Source organism: Euleptes europaea, chromosome 4, assembly GCF_029931775.1.
Source record: "Euleptes europaea isolate rEulEur1 chromosome 4, rEulEur1.hap1, whole genome shotgun sequence".
NCBI classification, from domain to species: Eukaryota; Metazoa; Chordata; class Lepidosauria; order Squamata; family Sphaerodactylidae; genus Euleptes; species Euleptes europaea.
This window is the reverse complement of record NC_079315.1, coordinates 85939578-85961259: the sequence shown is the minus strand read 5'-3', so window position 1 is coordinate 85961259 and position 21682 is coordinate 85939578. Positions and strand designations below refer to the sequence as shown.

The window sequence follows — 21682 nt, the reverse complement described above, 5'->3', positions numbered from 1 at the left end:
TTTGCGTTGGTTTCTTTGAGTGTTCATGCTCAGTTGAGAGTAAAATATTGATTTTTTACTTGGAATGTTAACATTTTTCTAATTTATGAGTTTCAGTTGAGATTTATGTTGTGGCTGTAATGTGCCCTTCACATTCTCTTCAGTGAATTGCTCTACAGACTTTTTTTGTAACTCTTATTAGCTTAGCCTCTTCATTATTCAGGAGGAGAAGGCTTTATGGACCCAGAATTAGAACTCCTTCTTCATACTTACATTTTTTTCCTTTTGTTTGTCAACACATAAACGTTTGCCTGTTTCTTGTCTAAAGCATAATAGTTCTGCAGATGCTCCACTGGTTGCCCATTTGTTACCAAGCTCAGTTTAAGGTATTCGCTATCACATACAAAGCCCTTTGTGGCCTTGGTCCCTCTTATTTGCGGGACTGCTTCTCTCCTGATGCTCTGCCACAAAAACCTTTTTCAAGTCAGCAGTGGCTTTTTCAGATGCCGACCTGCAAACGGGCAGAATCAACAACTGCCCATACATGTGCTTTGTCCATTGTGGCTCCTGCCTTGTGGAATGGCTTGCCTTAGGAGATCAGGAAAGCTCCCACTCTCCTGGTCTTCTGCAAATTATGCAAAACTGAATTATCCAAGAGGACTTTCCTGCTCAGTAAGAGGGTCACACTGTACAAAATGGTTCACAAACATACTTGGATAAATGACGGAGACTGTAGTCTATGCTGCTGCATATAGCTTATTGTAAGTAGGATCCCATTATGTAATTTCTGTACCACTTAATGTGTCATGTGAATACTTATGCTATACTTTAGTTCTTTCTGGTGGTTCCAGACTTCTACAATCCTAACGCACTGTTTATTGAATGTCCCATTTTGTTGACTCACTATATGTAATCTGCCTTGAGTCCCTGTGATAAAGGCGAACTATAAATAATGTAAATTAAATAAATATAGACATTATGTAGACATTCAATTTTAAAGTTGGATAGGACAAATAAATGCAGTTACATAAAACGTATGCATTCAATGCTGTTATTATTTTATAGATCCATGATGGGTATAACTTGCCAAACATATTTTGGAACCTCTTCCTTTTCATTGAATTGGGCTAGATTAAAAAAATTGTTTCCTCTTCCAAAACAGGTGGTGGAGAATAATGGAGAAGAAAGTGAGCAGAATCTATCCTGTTTCAGACCCAAGCACAACATATTTTCTTCAGATAACTTGGGAAAAAGATCTAGGATTTGGCTTTGATGTCATTCTCAGTGACGGTCAGTTGGCTTGGTCTGGGAGAGGTAAGATATAATACATTACTTTACTTTATATTTAAAGTTACTTCATCAAACGGATACCATAGTTCTAAACTTTCTACTGTTGATCTAAGAACAGAAAGCTAGGCAGAATATGGTAGGAATCTCTGAAGATATCCCTAGTGTATTGGGTTGGTTTACCTCTCTGGAGTATTATATCCTGGATAAAATCATGTGCAACTATTAGCCCAGGTGTGCTGCATAACATAATGCCTGTCTTTTAACATCTCATCACCTTTCAAGTTATGCAGCCTGCTATCCAGTGGTGCTGTTTGTTGTGTCTGTAGTGAATTGTTGGAAGAATCGAAATTTTAATCACTGCATAACCTAATTGCTGTCCCAGAGCTAAAGGGGGTGAGGTGATAGCGAGGCAACCACTCCCAAACTGTACCCCTCCCCCTGCAATAACAACAGACAACTTTTTCTGGATTGAAACTGGCCACAAGTTTATTGGTACAGCAGCTGTAGGAGCCTTGGAACAGCGTGGGGCAACAGATCCAGGCATCAGCCAACCTGCCTGCCAAGTGATGCATACCATTCTGCCCCCACCTGCTGGGGAAAGAATCTGCCATGGGATGGCAGGTGTATGATTCCTCATGGGCATTAAGCCTCTGTGTGGCTTCCCCAACCACTTGAAAATGAGGGCACTTCGGCAGCCCCCGAGCTGGCCATGTCCCCTGTAAGACCTCACCCCAAAATCTGTTTAGGGGATCCCTGAAGATGGGGGAAAGGGGGCAAGCAGGCTGCTTTCCCCTGAAAATGGATTTGGCCCCATGCTGATACTGTCAAACATGGTTGTGACAAAAGAAATAGAAAGACAACAGTTTAATGCACAGCAACACCAATGCAACACACCACAAAACACATCAGCCAAGGGAGGGGATGGGTGAGGGAAGCCACAAGTCAGACTAAGCTCTGTCGGTGCGGCAGGGTCTGATATCCCTGCTGGGCAGATCAGAGGGCACAACGCCATTAAAAATGTCCGTTGGCCTGGACCCCGCCCCCCAGCTGAGCCAGGCAGAGCCTGATTGGTCATCGAGGGCCAAAAACTCCCCCAGAAGGATGGGGAGGCGAGGGAATCTTGTGCATGTGTGGAGGTCTCCCCCGGACATACTATTGTATGTCTTGGTCAATATGCTCCTTTGTGGATGTGTAGTAACATAAGGCTGGTCTGCATGTTACCACACACAAACACATAGGGGCTTATTGTTAAAGCAAACAGGTAGCAAAAACATCATTTTCTGGTATTGTGTTTATTTTCAGCACAGAATTGTGCTGGGAGGTGCTGAGCCCCACCAACCCCCCCCCCTCCTGGGCCATATAGCAGCTACAGTTTAGTTGAATACCACCTAGGCCCAGGTGAGCATCCATCCCGCCCCCATTATCTAAACTTCAGAGTGAACTGATATGTCTGTGGATGATAATGATTTCTCACTGGGACCCAAGGTGGGTTACAAGTATGATTAAAAAAACACCTTTTCAATCAAGGAGGTGGTAGATTACAAAATTTGATGTGAAACTCTGCTGGTATAGATAGGCCTGACTAGCCTAGTATTGGCAGGGAGGCTCTCTTTGCTGCTGTTTACTCCAGTGATGGGCTGTGCCAAGTGAAAGAACCCGTCATAATATATAATAATAAATTATATATAAATAATATATAATTGAAAAAGGTAACATAAATAATTGCATGAAATGTCATTGTAGTGGCACATATGATATGTTAGCCCCTATACCATCAATACTATGCCATCGCTTGTGCCCAAAAGGCTATAAGAAGCCACTACACACTATGGATTTTGAAGTTGATTTTGCTACAGATGTTATGAACATAGTTGAAAATATATAGTAGTGTCACTGAAATACCTAGCAAGGTCCTCCACAAGCTTTGGTTTGGGTGCTGGACATATAAGGTGTAATTTTACACAGCGTTAGGGGCAACAAAGCCTCTTGAGTTCAGTGGGCTTAATTGTGCATAGGATCAAGCAGAAACTCTAAATTTGTTAGGGTGAATCCTTGTCTTCAGCAGCATCCTGTGACACCCCAAAAAGTGCTCTTGAGTATCGGGGAACCATCAGGAACAGTATGGGACGTAGTGGGCGGCAACTGAAAGGGGTGATTGCAATTTCTGCAGCCCGAGCTATGCAAGCGGAAGTACCCTTAGGTCACATAAGCTCTTAGAATCATAGAATTGGAAGGGACGACCAGGGTCATCTAGTCCAACCCCCTGCACAATGCAGCAGATTCACAACTACTTCCCCCCCACACCCCCAGTGACCCCTACTCCATGCCCAGAAGATGGCCAAGATGCCATCTTCTTTGGATTGAACCGAGGATTCAGAGGTACTAATTTTTACATTCTTTACTTGAGTACCCATATAATTGGCTTGTTAATTGTTACCTGGGTCACAGAAAGTAAGAAAAGATGGCATGACTGGGTTCCCCCCCACACTTTTCTATACTTTGAAGGAATCTGTAAAGATTTGACAGTATTGTAATCCTTCATTTTTTAGAAAAGGTGGGTGGTGGTACATGAAAGTATTGTGAGAAACCTCTGACAAAAATTGTGTGTGGGGAAGGATAGCAAGCAATAACTGATTTTTTTTAAAAAAAACTTTCTTCTTAATTTAATTTTAATTCATCTAATTTACTTCTTTCAGTTTCCGAAGATGAAATAGCTAAGGAGGCTGGTGACATGGAAATGGAACAAGAGAAATACATTGAAGAACTACAAAAAGTGCTGCTGTTCAGAGAAGGACAAGCAGACAAGTACAATTTTGGTATTTCTAAAGGAGAAGCAAATGCAGATTGCCTTAATTTTTCCTATGAAAAGAATCTGAAAGATGTTTCTGTAAGTATTGCTGTGTTTTCATGCAATTCCAATAGAGTTCATGCACAGTAGAACAATACATCTTTAGTAATAGAGAACTTTTTCTTAAACTTTGCCTTTGAGGAATTTTGTAATGTAAAATTTCATTACACTCAACAGATGGATCAAGTTGGGAGGGAAAAGAGAAGGAAGAAAAATGTGTGTGTGGCTGCCAGAACATTTTTAAAATCCTAGCACCATAAACTTTTCTTTATCTTTTTAATTATGAAATGTTTGTAAAGTAGGAAGCAGAATTTTGGAGGAGGGGCATGTAAAGAAAAGCAACCTTGCTCTTCTTCTGATCACCAAACTTCAGGTTCAGGCTGCGGCCTTCTATGTCTTCAATGTCTTGATATCAGACTCTGGGAGCTGATGACCAGCTCTCTCACAAACCATTCCCGTGAGAAACCATTCCCATTTCCCATGGGAAGCCACTTCACTTTGGGGGGAAAGGTGTGGAGACCGGAGGCATTGCCACCTCCACTTCAAAGCACCTCCATTTCAAAGCCTTCCTATTGTAAATCAGCTATCTGTTCTTTTGGTGACAATCCTGTTAGAAGCCTGACATCTCAAAAGCTTGAAGGAGCCCAGATGTTTTGTATTGCTGCAGCGATGCAAATACATCTGTAACTTCAAAAGGCCTAGAGGTGTCATGCCAAATATCTTACAAGTTTATTGCGTCCCCAACATCTCATTGGGCGGAATGGCCATCACCCAATGAGATGGGAGAGATAAATATGAACTCTGTTCTAATCAAAAATCATGAAGCTTGGGAGGGAGACATGCTGGTCATGTCTCCAAGCGATCATCATTTGGCAACCAGGAAGGACTGACGCTCTGCGTGTTAGGACCAAAACCTGGTTCTTGGTAACTATAAATCAACTAAAACCTTGCATTTGTTACTCTCTTGGAAACTTTGCCTATTTTGCCTGAAACTTAAAGAATTACTGTGAAGTTAGAGATTGCTAAGATTTCTTGTTTTTATGCTATCTGCCTCACAAATAATTTCCTTTCTGTAACGAGCACATTTTATTAAATAAACTTATAGACTTTATATTGAAGTCTGAGAAACCTTTTTTGGGTCTCAGGGCTAAATCCAAGTGCCTGAGTGTGTGTGTGTGTGTGAGAAACCACCTACCCTAGTGTTTTGTGGCAATAAGCCTCCCCTGGCAGAAGCTCTACTCTGCAGGAACGGTTTTTGCTTGTTTTTGACTTTTGGGAAACTGGCTGGGGAAGAGTAGCTCTCAGCTCATCCCTGGGAAAGCCAGCCTTTTGGAATTGAGAGCTGGTGGCGAAATACCTGTACTACGCTCAAAGGGGGAATCCTGGGGCACAGTAAGGAATTTGGGTTTCCTTAGGGGAACATTTAGTGACTTTGAACTACAGAGGAATCGGCCTGCTGGAGAGCAGACCGAGTCTCCTCGACAAGGTAGCAGAGTCTACCTGCATTGTGCTTTAGAGAGAGTCCTGAAGCCCAGTGGGGAGTTTGGCAACTTTTGACCCAAGGAGGAACCGGTTTGCTGGAGGGCAGGCCGGACCTCCTTGACAGGGCATTCTGGGCTGCAGTGGGTGAGAGGGGTGAGGCAAGAAAGTCGCATTCCAAATGGTATCCTTCTACCTGCACTAGCCTCAGGCTGCATCTAAGCCAAAATGACTTCTAAAAAGCAAAAAATACTATTTTAAATATTTCCCCCACTGTACAGATGGAGCTGTTCTGACTTAGTCTTCTTACACATTACTTGCTTCCTCTTTTTGAACGATTTAAGGAAATGCAGTTAACTCTGTTTTCCAAACATCAGTGACTGGAGCCTGAAGTTTAAAGAAAGTACCGCTAATGGGTTAAAACTTGGGGTAGGAAAAGATGGGCTGATCGTTGGGGGAGGGGCATGTCCAGTTGGCAAAATCTGTCTTCCTTTGGAACTATTAGCTTAAGGAAACAGCATTTGGGTACTTTGTTGAGTCATTTTACAACAAACTAGACCAAGCACTGGAAAATGTGCTCTAAGGACCAGTCCTGGATGTTTCGTGACCTAATTAGGTGTTTTGCATCTTAGAATTCAGTGTTTGCCAGCCCACACATAGGAAGTTACCGCACTTTGTATTCCTAGCGATGTATTAAGAGTTTGAAAATGTAAAAAACATCACTTTAAAAGGGTTTTTTGATACCATGGCTTATAAATGGTTGGAAGACGTCTTCACAGCTAAAGGGCCAAACAAAGTGCGAACAGTATTTTTTATAACGTTTTCAAACCCTTAATACATCGGTGGGAATACATAGTGCGAACAGTATTTTTTATAACATTTTCAGACTCTTAATACATCGCTGCAAGTACAAGTGCAGTAACCCCCATAGGCTAAGCATGAAAGGCCATTCTGACAGCAGTGGTAATTAAATACAATCCAGGCAGTCATACGTATGAGAAACTTGTAATCGTTATTTTTAAATATTCTGTATTACATCAAGAGGCATCAAGAACAAATTAACACAGCTTGTATACATTTTAAGAAGATATTTGAGAAGAGAAAATTTCACATGAATGTTTTTGTTGTTTTTGCCATCATGTCACAGCTGACTTATGGCGACCCCATAGGGTTTTCAAGGCAAGAGACGTTCAGAGGTGGTTTGCCATTGCCTGCCTTCCTGTGGGCTGAGAGGGTTCTGAGAGAGCTGTAACTGGGACAAGGTCACCCAGCAGGATTCATGTGGAGGAGTGGGTAATCGAACCCAGTTCTTCAGGTTAGAGTCCGTTGCTCTTAGCCATTACACCATGCTGGCTCACTGATTGAACAATATCATGATGGACGTGCAACAGTATGAAATTCTATTTGATTTATAGTGCTGCAAAAGCAGATGAGATTAATGTGCAGTTGTAAAGATCGTGGAAAAAAGTTGAAATTACTAAAGAAGCTTATATTCCCCATGTGAAAAGGTTATTTAAAGTAGACTGAATGTTACCTGGGTGGTTGAAAGCAATTTTCAGATGAATATTGCTTGTTTATACTGTACTACATAATTAAAAAAAAAACTGACAGATACCACAGAACCTTTGTTCCTTGGGGTCAGGTTGTTCCTTGTCTTTTGAACTTGCAATCAGCCATGCAGGACATTAATGTGTTAGAGATCTACTATTTTAGTGAGATCTACTCAGTTCAGCAAATCGTTCTATCTTTTATTAATGATTTCCTTTCTTTTGGGGACAGGTGAGTTTGTTTACAGAGCTGTTAACTGCCCTGCCTCTTCCGAAAGACTCTCAGACTGGTAAGGGCAAACCAGGTTGTTGAGAATTGCATTAAAATAACAATAGGCTTGATACACAGTGGGGCCTGTGTGTCAAACCAGCTGCAGAGCAAAATGGGCCACACACACTGAGAAGCTCAGTAAGGGCCTATTGAGGCTTGGCCAGTTAAACTGCTGCCACCTAAACAAACACCATAACAAGAGTCAGTGATTTACTGTTTGATCTAAGTAGGTGATCACTTGGAAGTAAATCTTTCCGAGCACTTCAGCTAGGAACTCTCTGCCTCTGACACATAATGGGACTCCTGCAAGACTTTCTCTTTGGAAGTGGCAATTAAATTGATTAAAGAGTTCTTGATAAGCAGTATTCAAGGGGTAGCGAGCCTTTCTGTGTAATAAAGTGGCAGGTATTGTATTTTCTCTATTTCCCCAAGGAACATTAATAAAACCGTAGCCCAAAAGGCTGAGATTTCCAGCTTGAGGCACGCTTTCATGACTTCACTAGTCTGAAGAAAGAAATTTTGTTGAGCCGCTTCACTTTTTCCTCAACTGCATTGTTGTAGTGTGTTCTAAAGTACAGGTCACTGCGTTTGGAGTATAATTTTATTTTTTTGAACTGACCCAAAAGTTTCCCAAATGGTAGTGTCAGGTTCTGAAAATCAGTCCGTTCATTTTCCTGTTTTTGGATTGCATGCTGTGCGATGCAGTTGGTATTTTGAGCCATTGTTTATAGTTCCTTATTCTACTGAGTTAAAATCCCTTCTTGTCATGAGAAAAAAACAACCCTTTAAAATCATGGGCTATGGACAAGACTTGGCTTCCTAAACAATCAAACCCTCAGATTGCATATTGGGTTGTATGCTGCTCTGCCACATGATTCAGAGCTTAAAACAAAGCAAAACTTAAATTTACAGTACATAAAGTTTCTTTCAGCAAGTATTTTGTTCCTAAGAGAAGGAAGTTCTGTGCAGTTCAGTTTTATGGGAGTGGCATCAGGCCATCCAAATCACAAGAGCTACTGTTGTGTAGTAGTCAGATCAGTGGGTTGGATCAAACCACATTTTTTGCTTGGTTCCATCCAGTTCCCCTCCTTACAATAACCCCTGTTCCACATGGCTATTGTCCATGCAGGTCCCATGATCCCCAGTGTTTTTGGTAGTCAAAGGCGACTACTTCCTCTCTTGTTCACCAATAGAGAAACTGGTTAGATACAACACATTACCCTGAGCTCCTTTGAGGAAACTACTACAGTGTATAGCTTTTTAGCCTGCCCCATTGGTGAAATTCTTTCTTTAAAAATCTGATTTGTTGAATGTGTTTTATTTCAGTAGAAATAACATTTAATCGCAAATCTAACGAAAAGGAGATTGAGGAGCAAGAAGGGAGAAAAGAAACGATAAACATAGGCTGAATTTTAATAAGAGCAACTGTAGGAAAGGAGATTGTTCTTGGATTTTCTTTGAAGACCGTTTTGGTTCTGGTGAGTTACTTTAATAGGAAGTGACAAAGAAAATGTTACACATGACTTATTTTCTGTTGAGAAATGGTAGTTTTTATGTTTAGATTCTTAAAAGGTAAAGGTCCCCTGTGCAAGCATCAGGTCATTCCTGACCCATGGGGTGACATCACATCCTGACGTTTCCTAGGCAGACTTTCTTTACGGGGTGGTTTGCCAGTGCCTTCCCCAGTCATCTTCCCTTTACCCCCAGTAAGCTGGGTACTCATTTTACTGATCTCGGAAGGATGGAAGGCTGAGTCAACCTTGAGCCGGCTACCCCATCCTTTAATAAATGAAAAAGTCAACTATACTGAGGGTTTGATAATGTAGAAATATGTACCTTGAATTGGGTAAAAGGAAGGTAATTGGAATAGCTGGAAATATTGTCATTCCAGGCCCAGAATACTGATTTCACTGCTAGGGGCTGTCATTCCACTCTGGGAGCTGAGATTCCAGCCCCAGAACACGTCTGCTACACAAGCGCTGAGGGGAGAAAGGGTGGGGGGTAAGAAAACATTGCTAGAGAAGGGGGGAAGGCTGAAATATAGGAGGTGGGGAAGAAGCAGATGAGCAAAGATTGTTAGGCAAGGGGTGGAACAGAAAGAGAGAGGGGGAACTTTGACAATGAAGATGGAAGGAAGCAAGAGCAGAGGAATGCCCTCCCATAAATTGCTTGCGGATTCCCACTTGTCACCTATAATAGTGGGATGGAAGGCAGAGTTCTGACTGTACAGCAAAGGGTCATGTGAGTGATGGGAACTAAACCATCTCTGAAACTCTTGAGTACCTCCCCGTCTGGGGCTTTTCTCCTAGCTGAGCAGTGTATGAGTGTGTGCAAAGTGCCACCAAGGTGCAACCGATCTATGGCCTAGCATTAAAGCACAGCTAAGGAGAAAAGCACTTTGTGTGTGCACATGCATGCACTGGAGGTGTTTTAGTGGTCTTTTTATTCTGAAATTTGTATTTTCACCTCCATATTTTACATAGTTTGGAGCTAATTCATGTATTGTTCGGTCGCATCCACTATTTATTAGTATAAATATGTGAAAGTAAACTAGCAAAATATGAATTTTTAAAAACTGAAATACTTTGATACAGGTCTAAAAACACAAAAATTGTATCTGCACGTGACATATCCTATTGAGATCAGTGCAGGGATGCACAAAATCCATGTATAGATCCATTTTACACCCATTGCCTCTGATCCGGAAAAGTGGCAGGCAAGCAGAAGCCTATTTCTACATGCAGGTACATGGAGTATAGGATTTTAAACACTATATGATGTTTAGCTTCTCTAATGTGGGTAAAGTACTTTATGAAGTCAAGAAGTATTAGGCGGATGAAAACGTTGATAGTGACTTCTGGTTAGGGCTGTCAATTCGGTTCGGAACGAACTGAAAATCAGCCGAATTTCCCTTGATTCGGCAGTTTTTAGTTCGGGAGGAACCGAACTCAAAACTGGCGGGCAACCGGGGGACCCGAATTCAGCGAGTTCGGGAGTTCGCGAATAAATTCGGCCAATTCGGGGCCGTCAGTAAGCAGCATAACCTTCAGTAAGCAGCATTCTCCTCCCCCGGCCAATCGGTGGCCAAGCTGTGTCTTCTTCTGGCCAATCAGTCAGGATTGAGTACTGGAGGAATCAGCTGATGTGCGGCCAGTCGTGGAAAGAGATAGAGAGAGGGAAATCCTCATGTGTGTGTGAGGGGGTGCTTGTGCACATTCGCTCCTTTCCGTGGCTGCAGGGGGCGCATTTTTTGGGGTACAGACCCCAAACTTTCAGCGGAGCTTCAGATAAGGCTTTTTAAGAGACCACCCAAGTTTTGTAAACATTGGGTCAGGGCCCCCCGAGATATGGGCTTTCCCCTTTTCCCTATTGGGATGAATGGATCACCCTCGAGAGATGCATACATATGGATCTTATATTGGATACAAATGGAATCATATTGGATTACCCAGCCTCCCAGCCCCTCCTGCTGGAACAGAAGACAGCCACAGTAAGACCCCTTTGGGGGCTTTAATCTATAATTTTTCTTTTCTCTGTGTGTGTGTGGGGAGGGAGCAGTTTCTGTGGGGGGGGGGAGCCAAAGGGGGCTTTTGCCGGTTCTGCCTGGGGTGTGTGTTCCCCCTCCAGTCTCTCTCTCCCTGGTTTGAGGGGGGGCTTCATTTTTATTCTTCAGGTTTTCCTCATTCATAAGATCAGTTAGGTTATTTTGATGCTTGCTCAAAACTGGTTTTCAAATGGTGACTTAAAGAATGCATCTGCCTGGTCCCAAGTCCAATGCAAAAGGAGAAATTCCACCCCCTCCTGCTCATTATGCATAGCTAGCTGCCTCTGTCCCTTTCCATGGTATGCAAACTCCCAGGTGTCAGGTGTTGCTTTGCACTGTTGCAAAGGTGTTGCATTGCGTGCTTGTGTTGCTTTGCAGTTGTATTGTTTTGCAAAATTCTTCACACCTGCCCCGCCCTTTGCATGTTTGCAAAGGTGTTGCTTTTCAGTTGTGTTGCTTTGCAAAGTTCTTAGCACCTGCCCCGCCCTTGCTCTCATCAGCTGTTTGTCGGGGCTAAGAGCTTTGTGCCTGGGCGGCAAGCTCTGCTGAGAGATGCACATTAAGGGTGGGGGGGACCCCTTTCAGGGCCCATATCTCAGCCCCCCCTGACCCAATCTTTACAAAACTTGGGGAGTCTTTCAATATACGTCCTTTGAAGCTCTGCTGAAAGTTTGGGACCTCTAAGCCCAAAAATGCCCCCCCAGAGCCGCGGAAAGGCGCGGTTGTGTTTTTAATGGCTTTATTCGGCCGAATTTTTTTCCCGAACTTTGAATTCCCGCCGAATTGAACGGATCCGAAGTGGGGGAGTTCGGACTTCGGCACGTACCGAACCCACAAGGGCCAAATTCGGCCGAATTCGAACTGTACCGAATTTTTTTTTTTGACAGCCCTACTTCTGGTACTCTGACTGTTATTATATAGCCTGCTCAGTCATAATGAATAGTTTCATTTGGGTATCATGAGTAATAGCCATGAATAGTTCTGTCCTTCTTTGCTTTCTAATCTTTTCTATGTAGAAATTTAGGTGCAATCAGCACATCTCGTAGTGAGTTCTGTACATTAATAATGTGTTGTGTGCAGAAGTAAATCTACATCGTCCTTCACATTATCTACTTACATAAATTATTTAAAATGTTTCAAGATCTATGACCAAGTAATCCAAATAAAAAGTATTTGTATGTTGCTGAGTATCTGCATATTGAATTCCGATTTACATTATAGTTTGTTAGTAAGAATCCCCAGGTGAATCCTCCTGATATTTAGAGTACTGACTCTACTGAGAATTAAAGTAAATAAATGATCCTGACTATATAATCTCTTCAGCATAGTTAGCACATGATAGGAAAATGGCAAGCATCACCTGCGACTGGCAAATAATAATTATAATCCTCGTTAAAAACCTTAGTGATAACACTAATGTAAATCTTACCAAAATGGTGTTCAAATATGTCAGACTAGCTCACACATTCATGGACTAATTTTCTAATTTGTTAGAATCATATGTAAAGCCCATTGGGATTAAATAGTTTACGTTCTTCCTCCCCACTATTTTATTCCCCCCTCACAAGAATAATAAGGGTATAAAATGTTACTCTTGCTCCAAATGCTCATATAGGGTGTGATGTTGGTGCTTTCTCTCCTGTATGGTATAACAGCTAAGTGAAAGAATATGCACTATTGATGAGGCAAGAAGAACTAATTTCATGGCTGATTGGATGGTATGAGGAGGGATCTCTTCTATTAACGAAGCTCAAGGCAGCTTACAATATAAAAAAACAATGATTATAAAAACACCTAAAAGACTGCAATATATAAAATACCACATTAACATAGTATAAGCATAGTGGTTCTCAGTGCCTTAACAAATTATCACAATGTATAGAAATGCTTTGAAAATTCTAAAGTGGTTCATGATGCAGCTAAGCGTTAAACTGAATCCAAACATCTGATCACATGGTTCATTTACATGTGATGAAACAACAAGTCAGCATATATATGTGGTGTTGGACTTTCACGACTGCATCTTCATCCCATATTTTCTTTATTTTTATTGGCAGTGACACATGTCCTTGTTGGAAAACTTGCATTCAAACCATGAACGAGAACTCTCTCTTTTTTGAACTATAATCAAAAACAAACGTTTTTCCAGTAAGAGGGGGAAAAAATCTTTTACCCCCAAGGCTCTTTCAAGCTGGTTCCTCAAATTCTGAGCAGTTAATGTAGCAAGGACCTCCTTTGTACCGTTCTCTCAGTTGTCCATTTAAGTGGACGGATAGACTGTGAAGTCTGAGCTAACATAGAATCATATTTATCTAATAAAACTATCATACCAGGAAGGTACCAAACAGCAATGCAGGTACAATTATGGACTTGGCCCGTGTTGCTGGAAACTGACCTGTTTTGTTTATTCTCGTAAACACACAAGCAAAAACTATTCCCCAATATGCTGGATCTGATTTAAGAAGTTCCGCAGGGACATAGTCAGGTCCTCGTTCTTTTCCCTCCTTCATTACTGATATCAGTTGTTTAATTTCATCTGAAGAAACTGGATGCCAACAACTGCTCAATTCAAGACACAGGGATACCAACTCTATGTATGATGTTTTAAACACTTCTTTATAATGTTTCTCCCATTCCTTGGGTGTCACCCCAACCCACAGAGGTTCCCTGCTTTGTGTCCCTGCTGCCACCATTTCCCAGAAACCATTCACATTATTTGTTTCAGTCATGGCAATTAATCTTTCTCAAGGCCGCATTGTTGCATGCCGTTGTTTTTTTAAATATTTGAGCATCAATCTCCATTCCTTTTTATGCTTGAGCAAGCTTTCTAACTCAACAGGAGAATTAAGTTTTCTGTATTGTCGCACTGCCTGATTAGCATGGTATTGTCACTTGTTTTCCTGCCTTCTTTCTGTGGGATCTTTTTGGGGCTGTTCCCCTTGGCATCTGGTGTTCGTGTGTTTTCTGTTCATGTTTTAGAATTTTATTGTTGGACTGATACTTCTGTGGCTTTGCCGGTCTGCATACACGTGCGCTCCCTCTCTCTCTCTTTCTCTTTTACCCATATCTGACTCTTAACGAGGCTTTTGCAGTGCAGCTGTGCTGGCACAAATGCGGCGTTGCATCCCATGTTCCTAGGCTGATGGGACTTAAAAGTAGAATGTGCTTGGAGTTGAATTTCATGTCTGCTGTAGTGTTTGTTTTCTAAGCTAAAGAAGCAAGAAGTGAAACACCCAAGGAAGAGATCTTAAATTCTCTGTAATAAGTATTAATTTCCAAGTGTTTGGTCATGGCTAGGCAAGGAACTTCATAGTCATCTCTGACAAGACAGAGACATATTTCTATTCCAACTTTAAACGAGTCATACTTTTGTACTGTACGATTTGACCTTTGGGGCGAATGCCCTTTTAGTGATAATAGCCATGATGGGTTAAACCCAGGGAATACTGAAAGCTTGTGGATTTTAATCGCTGTGTAATTTAAATCAGACATGCCAGGCAGTATTTGTATAACGTTCTGAACACAAAGGTTTGTATTTGGCTTGCTTCCAGCGCTGCATGTGTTCATCAAATGTTGTTTAGCCATAGCAGCGTATTTATGCTATCTGGGAACACATGTATTCAGTTTCCTGAACAATGGGCTTTAATCAAGGCCACCTTCTAGGAAAGGACAACAAGTATGCAGCAAGTAGACTGCCAGGATGAAAATTAAGCGTACTTTTGCTAGAACCTTACCTATTTTTTTCCTCTGCTTAACAGTTTTCTACTGGGTTGGGGGGGTTTGCAAAAGATGTTTTGGACAGAGATCTTGCTCATATCGGCTTTTATAGCTTGGGCAATGGCCAAAACATTAAAGCACTTAAGCGGGGGTGGGTGGGAAGGAAGTAGTTGTGATCTATGAAAACTACAGTACTTATGAGAGTGTGATGCTGTTTCTTCTTGGTCACTTCTGCATTTCTCACAACCTTTTCATGTAAAAATTTCACCATAGGAAAGAACCACCATAATGGCTGTTATCCAGGGAAGTTTGTGGCTTCCCCAGCCTCACAAAAATACCCCCCACATACACCCACACACTTCAAACTGCTTTTTAAATCCAGAGGTGTTTCGAAAGCTGTTTATGATGCAGTGGTGGTGGACACTGTTCCACTGCCCATGTGTGTGACCCCCTCGCACTGTCAGTGGTCCTTTCTGTACGATGCTCACTATGTTTTAAGCATTCACAATTATTTCATCACTGTTCTGTTACATATATTGAGGGCATGACAGTCTCCCTGCAACACAAATGTGCCATGCCCGTTGATGTCACAAAACAGTGAAGGAGTACCTCTGTATATTTCACATCTATTATATACTAGCCTGTTTCGTGTTTATGAAGTTTGAGAAGATGCTATGGGACCTTTTGAAAATAAGAAACACCCAAGATGCTAAAATATGGCCTTTTATGCATGGCTGTTCCCCTCACCGTCACCCCTCCAATGACTTTGGGTCTTTGGATTATGCGTGCCGTTTCCAACTGTCAGAGGTCGCCTCGCTCTCCCCCTGCGTTTCCCCGCATTTTGCCCGTGTTCTCGGGAATCTCTGGTGTGAGGGTGCTACTAGTAAGGGCTGGGTCAGTACATGGAAGACCATCACCTGTCCTGGCTTTTAATACTGGATGAGCATGGCAATTTGACGTAGGTGGGTTGATTCTTTCAGCTTTGTCTGCCTGTTCATCAGCAGCTAATGTAAATAGGGATGGACAGTCTGTTATGATTTCGTTACCCTAACCATATGCTTTCTTGTCCTAAACCTTTAAGTGTCTGCCTTTGATGCTGTGAGATGAAGACTGAACAGGAATCTGTCCTTGCTGCCCTCATTTCTGCCTAACAGTTTCCCTTCCTGAGCTTACAAAGATGATTATGGCTGTAGTGTTGAGTTCCCCAGAACAGTTGTTTTGGGGAACCTCAACTTTCACGCTGAGCTGAAGCAGTACATCTATGTGTTGTTATCAGGAATGAATTGGGCTATTTTCATATTACATGAATAAGTTATGATGGAACACAGCTAAGTGTGAGTCTGATAGGGAATATGCTGCTGGAATAGAACATCTGGTTATCTTATAGCCTGTAAAACAATATATTGGTTGCCAAATAATCTATAAGCAAAATAATCATGTTTGGCTCAGTTCACGTTTTAATGCATTGTAAACTCAGTAACTTTTTTCATTTCTGGAAATTTGATTTAGTCACATATAATAAGAGAACGAGAGCGAGAATGATCACGTTTTTATAAGCCCAGTGGGAATGTTTGGCATTGTAAAAGCTGTATCCTCCAGTATCCTGAGAAAAGTCTTAGTTCTTCATAATCTCTTGAAGTTTATCAGAAGTTTTCTTTCTGTGTTTAAGAAAAAGCTACAGACAAAGTGTGAGGCTTCCAACAGGGAGGCTTCCCAAGGTGCCTGATTGCTTATGATGATTTTTTGGGGGACTTGGCACTTTGAAAGAGGAACTTTAAACTGATTTGGATGTGAAAAATAAAGTAGTCTGTTTATATATTGACTTCAAGGTTTCACAATCTTACTTTTTTATAATGAGACATCCTGGCCTCAACTCTCTCAGGAGAACAAGTAGATAAAAACATGCCTAATTCATAGACTTTGGAAGAGAATTGGAAGAATTGCCTAGTTGATGGAGGGGGGCATGTGAGAAACCTTCTGGACAAAGGTTTTGATTAGGGCATGTGGAAATATAAGGTTTTAAAATCCCATCTTCCAATCCAAATAATAAGATCGGCATATAGGAATAGACTTCCATGTGCTTTTTGCTTGTATGATTGTACCCCAACCATCAGTGACATCTGTTTGTTTTTTCCTGAGTTCAGCCTTAATTTATTCTCCTTCCTCCATTCCACAATTGGGTTCAGATACTGGAATGGGAAACTGCGTCTAAATCAGATGGAAAAGTGAAATGGAGTTCACTGTCATCCGCATATTAATAACACTACACTTCAGATAGGCAGATGGTCTCTCACAGTGACTGCATATAGATGTTAAAGAGCACTGATGAAGATTCATCTTCATGTTACTTTGCAGATCAGTTCCCACGGGGCAGACCAGACGTCATGCAATACTATGTTACGAATTTGGTCAGAGAGGTGATAGTAGAACCACTGTACAGCAGCATCTCCTCAGCCTTCCCAAAAGGATTTGATGATGATAGGCCACAGAGAGCTCCAGAAGAATCAAGGGGATCATTGATCACAGTACCAGTAAAAACAGCCCAAATCTTGATCTGAACCCTGATTACTGTATCAACAGAAGTATAGTGTCCAGATCACGCAAAGTGATGGTATCGTTTTACTCTGCTCTGGTTAGACCTCACCTGGAGTATTGTGTTCAGTTTTGAGCACCGCAATTTAAGAAGGATGTAGCCGAGCTGGAATGTGTCCAGAGGCGGCCAAGATGGTGAAGGGTCTGGAGACCAAGTCCTATGAGGAAAGGTTGAAGGAGCTGGGTATGTTTAGCCTGAAAAAGAGAAGACTGAGAGGGGATATGATAACCATCTTCAAGTACTTGAAGGGCTGTCATATAGATGATGGTGTCGAGTTGTTTTCTATGGCCCTAGAAGGTTGGACCAGACCCAACGGGTTGAAATTAAATCAAAAGAGTTTCCGTCAAGAAATTAGGAATAATTTTCTAACAGTTAGAGCATTTCCTCAGTGGAACAGGCATCCTTGGGAGGTGGTGAGCTCTCCTTCCCTGGAAGTTTTTAAGCAGAGGCTAGATAGCCATTTGTCAGCAATGCTGATTCTATGACCTTAGGCAGATCATTAGAGGGAGGGCATCTTGGCCATCTTCTGGGCATGGAGTAGGGGTCACTGGGTGTGTGTGGTGGAGATAGTTGTGAATTTCCTGCATTGTGCAGGGGGTTGGACTAGATGACCCTGGTGGTCCCCTCCAATTCTATGATTCTGTGATTCTACTGTGGGTTGAAATAATTCATATCATGCAGGATCATTTGGAGAAGGTTTGCCATTGGCTGTTTGATCACTGTGGCCAAAAATAAAACCTAAGCTGGGATGTAATTACTCTATAATGTTTTGAATAACTTGGGGAAAAGTAAGATATTTAGGGAGGAAAACTCCTGGGGCGGCGCTGTGTGTGTGTGTGTGTATGTCCAATACTTGGCTTTACATGGCTCAGGCAATTTAGAGAACTTTTTTTCATAACATTTTGTATTTATTAAAATACTTAACTGCAATTCCTGCAGTAAACAGCTCAAGCTCAGCTTACAAATAACAGTTCCTGTAATAGTTAGCACACACATAATAACCAGGTAACTTACAGGTATGACATTAGAGATTACTTGTTATTCTAAGCCTTTTAAGTAGAGTAGCCTCTGGAAAGAGGCCAATATGGGCACCCTTTTGACTTCTTCAGGAAGGCCTTGACTATTTCTCCCTGTGTGAAAGAGAAATACAGCAAATGGAAGCAATTGGAAGCCTTGAGTCTGCACAGTACACTGGCTTCAAAATATCCCTGTTTGTTTTAAGTAATATATAAGTCTCTAAAAATTGTAATCACATATGTGCTTGTTTTTCTTCAATAAATATAATTATGGAATTAACTAGTCGTCTTTTGGAAGCCTGTGCACATGAAGCTGCCTTACACTGAATCAGACCCTCGGACCATCAAAGTCAGTATTGTCTACTCAGGCCAGCAGCGGCTCTCCAGGGTCTCAGGCTGAGGTCTTTCACATTGCCTACTTGCCTAGACCCTTTAGCTGGAGATGCCGGGGATTGAACCTGGAACCTTCTGCATGCCAAGCAGATTATCACTGAGCCGCAGCTCCTCCCCAAAAATAAAATAAGTAAAATAAGTGGTGAACTCAGAATCTGATCCCTGAGTATAAGAGAGGCTTGGGTTGAAGGAGTGAGAGTTCTAAAATACACTGAAAGTTTCAGAGCATCAATAAGGTTTTGTATTGAGTAAAATTTATATTACATAGCTTTCAGCAAATCATTTAAATACCTTCTTCAAACCTGTGAGCAGAAAAAAGTGAGTATTGTTGTTATGGTTACTTTGCTTCATTCCTGGCATAACATCATGATTTATGACAATGTTCTTGTGCAATGATTTGTAAATCTAACATTAAAAGCTCTGTCTAGAGTCACGTGATTAGATTTTAAACCATCCAGTTTTGAGCGACAAGGGGAAAACTGTTCATGTGAGAACACTATGAATGCATCAAAGCTTCAGGATTAGGTTACAAGTTTTACAAATCTAAACTTTTTCTTACTGGGCATTTTGAACTCATATCCATGCTTTCTTTTCTGACTCCCCCCCCCCTTTAAGCAACAGAAGAAACATATGTCTGCTAGAACAAAGCAGGTGTTCTAGGAAGGCATAATAGCACAATGATAATAACTGTTAATCTCCATTTACTCTAATGCTTTAGATTTACAGGTACAGTTTTGAAAAAGAAGCTATTGACTCAGAATCTGCAGGGCTCTGTTAACACTGCTTGACAATCTTTCTTTAATTGTGCCAACTAAATTTTGAATTATTTGAAAGGATAACATTTCAGATTTCTGAAAACCATTATCATTCTTCGAAGGAGCTGATAACTAATTCTTAGGTATCGACCTTCTGTGCAGATGGTAATAAAAACAGTCTTCAGATTCCCAGTTGTTATAATTTCTTTGAGATATCTGGGTCTCTAGTCTCCCGGGAGCCTTTTCTATTTGGGATTATCAGAATTACTGCAGTTCATCTAATTCTGAAACTCCCAAGTGCTATATACCTTTTTATGTACAATGAGGAACAAATACTCTTTTTGTCAGTGCCAAAATACTGATAAACAATTCATCTAATTAACATACATTTCCTTGCATTGGACTTTGCCAGGTTTATTTTACTTTTAAGTTTCACTGGTAATATTGATAAGAAAATAATTTCCAACCTTTGCTGTGGTTTCTGCTTTGCATCTTTTGTGGTTGAAAAAAGAGATAGCTGGCCATGAGATCTGAAAGTCTATATTCTCATTTAGAAGAAGAAGAAGAGTTGGTTTTTATATGCCAACTTTCTTTTCCGCTAAAGAAAAACTCAAACCGGCTTACAATCACCTTCCCTTCCCCTCCCCACAACAGACACCCTGTGAGGTAGGTGGGGCTGAGAGCTCTTAATAGAACTGTGACTTGCCCAAGGTCACCCAGCTGGCTTCATGTGTACGAGTGGGGAAACAAATCCAGTTCACCAGATTAGCCTCCACCGCTCATATCGAGGAGCTGGGAATCAAACCCGGTTCTCCAGATCAGAGTCCACCACTCCAAACCACCTCTCTAAACCACTGCACTATGCTGTATGTGAGAATGTTCCTTCCAAACTTGTAGTGGCACCTCGCCACTCGGTCACAGATGGATCTATGACTGAGTTGGGGTGTGTGTGTCACTGTATGTTTGGAAGGAACACCAAGACCTGATTAGAAGTAGTAATCATTGCAAGGAATAATAGAAATTATTGGGTATTGGAATTAGCAAATCTTAAGCAGTCAAATAACACAAACTACCCAATGCCCAAAGTACCCAATAAAGAGAAAATTATTTCACATCCCCCGAAAGCTAGTTTTCATTCAAGTAGAGAGACAAGAGTGGAAGGGGAAGCAAGATTTATAGCTTCTGATCTTAAAAGTCCAACTCAGTCTCCAACAACAATTAGGAAATTGAAGCTTCAGGGCAGTAGGTAACTCAAAAGGAACAGAGCAGGGGTACATATTGTGTCATACACTGGAGTCCTGCAGTTGCACAAACATTGGTAACTTGGAGCCAGCAAAAATGTCACTGTGGGGAAAGATTCTGTTTACGGTTATAGGTCAAGCAGTGATAGGACCGGACATGGAAAGAGGAAAGTGGGCAGTGATAGGGGCCAAATGTATATCATTACTAGGCAAAGGGAGATGGGTAGCGGTTTGGGATCATGGGAATAATTCAGATGAAATAAAAGAAAGGTGGGTTCTAGGAGGTGGGGGATGTTGTCTGGGATAGCTTCAACCAGTGCAAAGAAGTGGGGTTTGGGCAATTCAGATGATGTAAATTGGAACTTTTAGACAGCTCAACCAAAAGCAGAAAACAAAACTGAGGATGACCTAAACATAGGCACAGTTCCTGTGATTAGGTAATGCAAATGATTATCGTGGCAGGTTCTTCTAGTGGCTAAAGCCACACTGATTAATTTCCGGAGTCTTTGATTAATAATCTGAATGCCAGGAACTAAAGGTAAAGCTTTTCAAGATGACTCCTATTCAGCTCCAGTTAGCATGATTGAATTACATGTGGTCCTCCTCCTTTTTGCTCTGCACTGACCACAAGCTTGTTTAGTTGTTCTGTTGCCAAATATGGAGACAAGTGAGTCTCAACCGCAAAATGAAGGTGATAGAGTAAAAGATGGGTAAGGTAATTTATTTATAGATCTTCTTTCAACAAAGAAAAAGTTCCCAGGGTGGTATACAGCATATAAAATATAATAAACATTAATAAAAATAAGTTTCCCAGTAGTGCCATCCCCCTACACGTCATTTCTTATTATTCTAACCCATAGGCACGTCCGGTGTCTTGATTGGGGCAGGACGCCTCCTCGAGGACACAACTCCACTAATGCGTAGCTTATCCTGGCTACCAAATGCCTTCTAGGTGGCCTTCAGGCCTGGCCTTACCCTTTGAATTTTGAGTCCTGTCTGTTTGAACAGG

At 41.5% G+C, this 21682-nt stretch overlaps 1 protein-coding gene across 1 annotated transcript in view; it reads left to right on the top strand.

The window, feature by feature from the left end:
* Window positions 1-1136: 1136 nt before the first annotated feature.
* Window positions 1137-21682, top strand: part of XRCC4 (X-ray repair cross complementing 4) — a 133997-nt gene continuing 113451 nt past the window's right edge. The window contains exons 1-2 of the mRNA XM_056848168.1: window positions 1137-1293; window positions 3966-4156. Of these exons, the coding sequence (XP_056704146.1) occupies window positions 1155-1293; window positions 3966-4156 (330 nt within the window). The 5' untranslated portion in view covers window positions 1137-1154. The remainder of the gene's footprint in view (window positions 1294-3965; window positions 4157-21682) is intronic.